The sequence below is a fragment of the Gymnoscopelus microlampas genome (genome assembly GCF_963454915.1).
Source record: "Gymnoscopelus microlampas genome assembly, chromosome: 12".
Taxonomy (NCBI): Eukaryota; Metazoa; Chordata; class Actinopteri; order Myctophiformes; family Myctophidae; genus Gymnoscopelus; species Gymnoscopelus microlampas.
Window position 1 is genome coordinate 31,104,962 of NC_139949.1, and position 8,982 is coordinate 31,113,943.

Genomic DNA, 8,982 nt, shown 5'->3' on the forward strand with positions numbered 1-8,982 from the left:
AGTGAACTGTTAGAGCTGTTTACTTGAAGCCATTTGGGTTCTCTTCTCATCTGTCCATCTGCCGTTTCAGATGACAGGGCTTGATAAGGAAATTATTTTTTGCCCAATTATTTTATCAATCAGTTATTTTCGGTGAGCAACACGGCTTTATGCTGAAGTAAATTAGTCACAAGTCACCAATTTTGCTTTACCCATCTCAGAAAGGGGCTTTGAGATGGGAATTAACTATCTGCACACAGTAACATACAGAACATTCCCTGTATATACTACCTGTATATACGACATTAAACTCCTTCTTTAGTCCAGCCTCTTTCCAATTGCTCTTTACATGATTGAGCGATTGTCTCGTTCTTAAATTCAACATTTACATTAAAATTTTTGTATATACTACTACTCTTTTGTAGTACATACTATTTATACTTTGCCATAATTTCACGTAAATGTCAATAATATACTTACATAGAAATATATATGTAAAATCTTTATAATACTGTACCAAATATTCTCTATTTGTATTGCGAGAAATCATAGCTGGGCCATTTGGGTTGTCGTGATTTAGTTGAAAAGTTGAGTCGGGGAGAAGAGAGATGTATGCAAAGACATTTTTAGCTTAAAGTTCCATAGAGATGAACATGAACCTCTTTTAAAAAAAACTTTCCAATAAATCAGCCGATAGGGTTAGTCTGGACATTAAGAAATATGTATAGGGTGAAAATGCAAATAGGAAACTTAATTGTCCTGCAAGAACTAATGCTCAAACTATAAAGGACAGTATGTATGTGTGTGTGTGTGTGTGTGTGTGTGTGTGTGTGTGTGTGTGTGTGTGTGTGTGTGTGTGTGTGTGTGTGTGTGTGTGTGTGAGAGAGAGAGAGAGAGAGAGAGAGTGGCCACCGAGCTTTATACTGGCTATCATATACTTCATCATCATGTACAGAGCTTTTAGCTCCCCCGTAATAGTCAATATATTCAATGAACCATAGAGTAACCCCTTGTTAACATCCATATGTACCTTCCAAAGGAGCGGAGCTGAGCATCACTGGGCTGGAACTGTTAGTCGAGGTTAGTAGTTTTCACTCCGTTCCAGGTGAGTATGAATCAGGAAGATTAGCTGGGTCTCTGTCAGGGAAAAGACCTTTCCAGGGGAAAACTAGACAGGATACTGGGCAGTTAGCCATTAGTTGGGTCTAAAGGAAGATGCTTGCATGACCTTTTTGGCCCAGGCTGAAGGGTACTGGTGTGGGACTGGCTGAGGAGTGTGACAGCAGTCCAAGTCTGTGCAAGACGACGCGCTACACCAATGTGTATGACTTGGAGTACGCCCCCACACTCTGTTTCTGCAGTCTCCCCAGAGCAGAGGAGCTGTTCTCCAGCAGCGAGTCTCTGGAACCCCCCACCTTGTTACTGTTGGTTGGGTTACTGCTAGTGCTGGAAGTAGAGGCAGTTGCCGCAGTGTTGGAACCGGGCATGGTGAGAGTCCTCTGGGGAAGGGTGGCAGTGCCTGAGCTTACGCCCAGGCTGCCCAGCCCAGAGTGACCCAGCGTCAGGGCCTGCTGCTTGGCCGGGTCCAGAGTCATATGACGGCCCTGGGTGTGGTATGCCCGTTGTGCCAGGCTACGGATCGAGGCTTCCCGCGGTGGCACAGCTGGGCATGGGTCATGCAAGTCCCCTTGTTTGCGGAAAAATGGGTCCGTCTTCATGTAAAGGGGTAGGTTGCAGAATTCACCTGAGGAGGAAAGCAGAGTTGTAGGAACAAGTTCTCTAACAGATTGTTTGCGTTCTTTTATCTGCCTAAACCCTGATTTATATCACGTCCGTACAACAAAGTATAAATCAGGCTAAACTGATGACAGGTACGTTATTGTGGCCTCCTGGTGGCGCTATAATAGGCCAATGTGAAAAGGGTGCCATTTATTCTTAGGCCTTCCACGGCAATCGGACACTGCATTCATGATTTGAGGCATTTTGTTCCGGAAATGTGTTTTGCTAAATTAGACCTGCTGGTGGTGCTATAACAGGCCAATGTGAAAAGGGTGGCATTTCTTCCTCGGCCTAGTGGGAATGTGTGTGTGAAATTTCACGGAAATCGCAACTGCGTTCATGATTTGAGGCATTTTGTTCAAAACGGACCAATGCTGCAAACTTTCGAAGCCAACCTTAGCCAATGAGGATGGAATATGGGAAATCGGACAGATCCGTGTTGATCAAATGACTATAGAGATACTGTGTACCGATTTGCATGACGTTTGGATAAAATCTGTAGGAGTAATATAAAAAAGGTTTTTGCACAAATCGGCCTCCTGGTGGCGCTATAACAGGCCCATGTGAAAATTTTTGGGCAGAGGTTCTGAATTGGCATCCAGGGAGTGTGTTTGCACAGTTTCGCAGGGACCTGGCCAACAGTGCCGGAGATTAGCTGCTAACGGACGGACAGGACACACGGACGGACGGACACACGGACGGACACACGGACGGACGGACGGACAGACGTACAGGGTGCAAAACATACTCTCTCACCATGCCTTTCGGCCTGGCGGAGACAAAAATATGTGCCAGGCTCCTTTTCCTCTATACATACTTTTGTTGGCGCGGTGGGGAATGGGCACAGCCACATTTTTACCACGGTCATAGTCCTGGGGTTTGGGTGGCGAGGCAGTGAAGCGGCAGATGCCTGGTTCGGAGGGCGTGCTGAGGGAGGTCATGCTGTCTGCGGGGTCATTGGTGCCCGTGGTCATCTGGTCAGACGAGCTGTCGGAGATGAAGCACTCTGTGATAGTGAACTTGGCGTGCTGCAGGTGTTCCTCCAACTTGGCGTGCTCATATGCCCTCGCCAGCTCCTCATACGTGGACGAAGCGCTCTCTGTGGACACCATGCTGTTGCGTCCCTTATCTGGAGAACAAAATGCACAGACATTCTTCATGAAAACAGTTTGACGTGAACGCGAACAACCTGTGCATTCATTGGTGGGGCACGCTCCCATAGGCATAATGTATGTGGCTTTGTCTTCATGGGCATTCTTTTTTAATTCGGGTTCCGCACCCAGGAGGGCGCACATAATTAACCGCTTGCTTGAGTAGTTGACTTTTGCAGGGGTGTAGCTTCTGTGTCTGGACAGTACTTTCTTGTTCTGCATCAGGCAGGATGATTGTACAGGGCGTATACATTTGTATACTCTTTATTAAAATGTATGGTGTTTTTTATTATACTCGAAGATATCTTACCTGAATTTGCCCCACGGGATCAATAAAGGTATCTATCTATATGCAGCTAGTTCAAAATCAGCTTGGCTTTTAATTAGAACTATAAGAGGTGAGATAATGTATTGTAACTCAAATTTGACCTTCAGTATACCAACATCTGATAAACAGCCAAAAAATAGCCAATTTGAAGATACTAGAGGTTCAGACCGCTATGCGACCCTCACCTCACATCTAAAGTTCAGGCCACTACGCGGCCTTCACATCTACGTCGCACCGCAGATCCAACCAATATGTCTGAGTCATAGTGTCGGGGAATTGTCATATTGGTTAGATCGCCGGTTCTGTACAACTGGATTTCCGAACTACTCGACGGTGGGCACCGCACTCCCTCAAGTCCTTGCCGTTGCGCACGCAGAGTTTGAAGTCGGTCGGCCCCATACATGCATATGATCATATATGGGCATAGCGGTCGGATCTGTGGCTCTGGACAACCGGATCTGTCAGTCCTTGTCCCTTTTATGCCCATAATGTCATTATGCTAATGTCATCAGTATATGCCCATTTGTGGGCATGCCCCCTTTTGTGCCAATATATGGAGCTGACTGATTTGTTTGCGCCTGATGCCATGAAGACACATTGAGGTTAGACAACACACTCCATATTTGGGCATAGCGACACAAGCTGGGCTCCACCAAGCCCCCAGAACCCAGTGGTTGCATTGAAGCGCATTGGACATGCTGGCCATACATAGGTACTGCAGTTGGGGCCACTGTACATGAATGACCGAAAACGGTTTTGAACCAATGGGCTCGACTCACGAGCTTGCGCACCTCTATGACGCACAGAAGTGACGCGCAGAAGACCCAAATAGGCCTCGCCCATCACATTTCCAACCCGGAAGAAGGGGTGATTTCGGTCCATGCGCTGGGCGAGCAATTCAATGCAAGTGGATGGGAGGGGATATCCAGTGCCCTCTCTATTATCTTTAACTTTATGGGCTCCACTCACCTGTGTCTTGGGAGAGGCTAGCACTGTAGCTGTCACTCTCCGTGGCAGTGATGCCATGAGAGCCCATGGTGCGCCAGTCTGAGGTCAAAGTTCGTGCTGAAACTGTTGACTGGCTCTGACCTGGCCGGCTCAGAGTCCACTGGCTGGAATACCGGTTCCTGGAGCTGTGAACCGATTTGATACTCTTCCTGGAAACAGGGTCTTGAGAGGAACATACAGAACAGTCATTGAATAGTAACTTTGGTTGTAATCACAACATATGAACACTTGCACTATGTTAATATGCATTAAAAAATCAAATAAAAACGTACTAGTGCCTGGGCGGATGTCTGACATGTCAATCAAAGGCCCTGAATTCTGGATGAGGGCTTGGTGGTGCAAAGACACGCCGGTGCAGAAGTTCTGGGGATTCACTGATTGGCTGAACTCAGTGTCTGTCACTGGCACAGCTGCCTTGTCCTCCCCTATATGAGACAAGAGAAATATTTATAATGTGCTTTGGACATTTTTTATTTAAAAAGAGCATTATGTTGAGTGAGCAAGATGTAGTCACAGACCTATCTGTTTGATGCCTTCCTTGTCCTCAATAAGCAGCTGGACGCGTGGGATGTCAATATGGAGCCTCGGGCCTTGAGGTGGTCCCTTCACTGGAGTGTCCATACTGCGGTTGTTCTTACTGCGCACGCACACATAAGTGCTATTAGTTGCACTTACTTTGTACACTTTTGTTAATTCAGCTGAGCTTCAATTAATTTAGACTCATAAGACAAGCAAATGTCTATCCATTTTCAGCAAAGACATGAAAGCCTTAGCCATGACAGCTCAAACCATATCCAGAATTCAGAATTTTGAATTTAGGTCTTACCTGATAAGCATCTCCGCAAGGCTCTTAGCATCTGCAGAAACAAATATCTTAATTAGATTACAGCGGAGTGTGAAGCTAATCATTTCCAGCCTGTCACAACTTGTTTGGTTCATCCCTCATACAGTAATAAACTCTCTGTCTCTCTCTGTGGGTGTGAGTGCTGGTTTCATTTTCTCCATCTCTCACCTCTGAGTCGTTTGAGCCTTTTCTCCTTACGCTTCCTGCGAATGATGAAGAGCAAGGCCACGCCCAGGGTGACCAAGATGACCGGTGAGCCGATGGAGAACAACTTTTTCACGTCGTCCCCCTCTCCACGGGCCGACTTAATAGGAGGGATGGTGCCTACAGAGTGAGCATGGGAATAGAGAGAGAGAGAGAGAGAGAGAGAGAGAGAGAGAGAGAGAGAGAGAGAGGCAGACAGACAGACAGACAGACAGACAGACAGACAGACAGACAGACAGACAGACAGACAGACAGATCGAGAGGCCAGACATCAGGGTTTTTTCTTCTTTTTTTTATAGTAAATTTAACTCTAAGAATGTAAAAATGTACTCAAATAGACATATTTTTACACGTTCTTTGGTGTGGAGTAAGATATAATACAGTATACTGTGGAACAGTATGTGCTGGAGAAAAAGGTGTCCCTTCAGAGATGACACTTGACAAAGAAAGTAAATAATAATAATAATAAATAAAATATTATTTATATAGCACCTTAACCACTTAAACCCCATCATCCTTATTGTTAAGCTTTCGCTTAAAATAGCAGATCGACAGCGATCGGCTATTTTCAGCGAAAGCTTTCCCCACAATAACAGAAAACAGAAAAGACACTGGGATAGAGCCCTGTAGGAGTCCGGTCGACCCATATGGGGTTCAAGTAGTTAAACAGAACTCACACAGTGAAGGAGAAAATAAGAGACACTTACTGCCATCATAGTCAGTGGTGGCAAACTGGGAGGTTTGGTTCCCACAGCCAGCGCTGTTGCAGGCCTTCATCTTGAGCTCGTACCAGGTGGCTTCACGCAGCTCACTGAGGAACAGCTGAGTGGTGGAGTTGGCCTTCAGGCTCTGCCAGGTCCAGGTACCCTTGGGCCTAAAGTCCAGCATTAGGGCAGTAATGGGGCAGCCGCCACTGGTCCAGCCCTGCAGGTTGAGCCCTGCATGCGTTGAGTTGATGTGGGTAAGAAGTGGTTGGTCCTTGTTGAACACTGGCTCTGTTGGTAGGAAAGGAGAACACAGTAAACAAATTAATAATTTCAGTGATATCTATGCAAGCTTAGGAATCTTATGTTTTATCTACACAGACAAGTCTGGAGTTTAATTGAATTAAATGAATACTCCAAACTTTCCTCTATAAGCTGTCTAAGCTGAAAACCGTCAACTACCAAGTCTACAGCAATAGGCTGGCACAGCATGTGCTTTTTGCAGTATTCATTGAAGATAGTTCTGTGTAGAAACGATGGCTTGCTGTCACTGGGTGTCATATCGACCTTGGCTTGTGCAACTTTTCTTTTGGGAATTCATTTACTTCAAGTGCTGACTAGCAGAATAGCTCAAACAGTCCCATTCAATGGCCTCAATGAATGTTTAGGTTTAGAATTTTAATGTGCTTTGTCTGTTAGTGGGCCACTGTAAGATAAAGCTTGGGAGAGGCAGGATTAAGGCAGTTACATATTTTATCATTTCTGCTATCAACACTCACTGTAAAATGGAAGAATTAAGACTTTTTTAATACCCAAGTAATTCAAGCCTAAAGAGTTCCTGGTAATACCACAGAGACTGCCATATTGGTTATGCGCGATGTGGTACTTTTTTGTTATGGTTCCTGCCTCGCATGCGTGCGTGTGTGTGTGTCTGTCTGTGTGTACCCCGTTTACCTTGAGGTCTGTCCAACCTATTGACAACCAAACTTGCCCTGTGTATCACCAAGGACCCGTAGAAGTGTCTCTGTCTGTTTCCCTTTTATGCCTATACTGTATATGGAGATCCCTGATGTCATTAATATAATGTCAGGGTGCTGCCATCATAGACTGGCCTTCAAGTACTATGATAATAGGTACTGCACTAAGTACTCTGACAACAGGTACAATGGGTATTGCATAACAGGAGGGGAAATGCCCATTTGTTCCCAAATGGACATTGTTCCAAATTTGTTTTAAAATGTACAATGTATTTCTAATGATGTATGTATGGCAGCTGCTGATTACAGGATACACATCCGAAAAGGTGCCACATTACATAGGCGTGTAATTTGGCCCTCTGTTCATTTCTACTCTGTGGTAACAATGCAACGCTCTGTGTATTCGGTTTCTTCTTGAATCTATACTCATTTTAAGAAAGTGTACACACAAGTTACATGATAGAATCTGAGGCCTCTGAGATGGCAAAGCAATATTTAAACGTATACAGTGTAGTATCATGTTATGTTCCCATAAGCACACACACTCTCTCTCTCTCTCTCTCTCTCTCTCTCTCTTTACTTATTATTATTTACTGTGTTTCCCTTTCCCTCACCTCTTCCATGGGTCTTGGCTTCGATGATCTCACTGATACGCCCAGAGCCTACACTGTTCTTCGCAGCCAGTTTGACCTTGTACCAGGTGCCACAGCGCAGGTTGTCCAACCGGAAGGAACGCTCAGTAGAGCTGATGAACACATCTCTCCATTCCTCCGTGTTGTCCACAGAATACTGCAGCACAAAACCTGCATGTACAACCCACAACACAACTCAAAGTTAAACACAGACACTTGTGAAAATAATCTAGGCTCATTTACAATTGTTACACTGCCCTTTCGCTTGACAAAATAATGTATTTTCAACAGAAGAAAGTGTCACTAATTGTCAACAGGGTTGTCTGACAAAGCATAGATAGATAGTATAGATGCATATTTTGTTGCATGACTCTTTAAAAGCGAAATCAAACCTAATTAAAATCCAGATGTCGCAAAACATCCAAGGCTATAGTGGCATTTTTGCTGCAGCTACACCTCTCAACACCAGAGGGCAATAGAGCACTATAAGCAGCTCCAACTTGTTATTTTTATTTGTATTTTTATTTACCCTATTTCACACACAAACATAAAAGATGACTGTTTACAATTACGGAACAAGACACTGAAGCACGCTCAACAGGGACTCATAGACGTGCAAAGGAATGGAGGAAGGTAGGAGGTCGGTAAAAAAAACCTAAAAACATTATGGAAACAACAGTGAGGTAGCTAAAGTGTTTTGCTCAGTCTCCAGTAAGTCAAGTCCTGTCTAGAAAACAGCAAAGTACCTCTGATGGAGCTTCCTCCGTTGTCCCCGGGTATCCAAGACAGAGTTATGGAGGAGGTGGAGGTAGTGGCGACAGTCAGACGAGGCTGGTCAGGAGGGACTGGACACAAGCACAGAAAGCCCAATTTATACTTCGCCATAAAACAGTGTTACATACTGAAAATAGCTCATCTACAAGCTCACAATGCATTGCGGATGCGACGCTTTGTGAGCTTGTAGATCTGCCACTTTCAGAGTGCGAAACATCATATCGATGGAGCATAACAGAGTGACCGAAAGACAGCAACAAATCACGGAACCAAAATAAATGTATATGGATGCATAATGGTTTTATTCGCTCACCTTGCACCAACAGATTGACTATGATGGTGTCAAAGCCCAGGGTGTTGGTGGCTGTGCATGTGTAGTACCCAGAATCCTCTGCTTTGACTGAGCGTAGTACCAGTGTGCCATTGGATAAGATCTGTCGCTGGCTGTCGGCCGTCACTGGGATGGTAGAGTCGTCACTGAAAACGAAATATGCATGTGATTACAATAATAATGAAGACATAATTGTTATGGCATTACAATAGGCTCTATGCACAGCAGCCATTTTGGAGAGAAATTGGGCCTCTTCTTACTTCCTTCACAG

At 44.8% G+C, this 8,982-nt stretch overlaps 1 protein-coding gene across 5 annotated transcripts in view; it reads right to left on the bottom strand.

Annotated features, from left to right (window-relative positions):
• Nucleotides 1–1,289: 1,289 nt before the first annotated feature.
• LOC311056486 (cell adhesion molecule DSCAML1-like) overlaps nt 1,290–8,982 on the bottom strand; it is a gene marked incomplete at both ends in the record, with an annotated part of 75,309 nt that continues 67,616 nt past the window's right edge. For all 5 annotated transcript variants that reach the window (XM_084073133.1, XM_084073134.1, XM_084073137.1 and 2 more), the window contains 11 exons: nt 1,290–1,723; nt 2,576–2,887; nt 4,207–4,407; nt 4,518–4,670; nt 4,764–4,882; nt 5,072–5,102; nt 5,258–5,413; nt 6,001–6,288; nt 7,589–7,777; nt 8,353–8,451; nt 8,694–8,857. In XM_084073133.1, coding sequence (XP_083929259.1) covers nt 1,290–1,723; nt 2,576–2,887; nt 4,207–4,407; nt 4,518–4,670; nt 4,764–4,882; nt 5,072–5,102; nt 5,258–5,413; nt 6,001–6,288; nt 7,589–7,777; nt 8,353–8,451; nt 8,694–8,857 — 2,146 coding nt within the window. The remainder of the gene's footprint in view (nt 1,724–2,575; nt 2,888–4,206; nt 4,408–4,517; nt 4,671–4,763; nt 4,883–5,071; nt 5,103–5,257; nt 5,414–6,000; nt 6,289–7,588; nt 7,778–8,352; nt 8,452–8,693; nt 8,858–8,982) is intronic.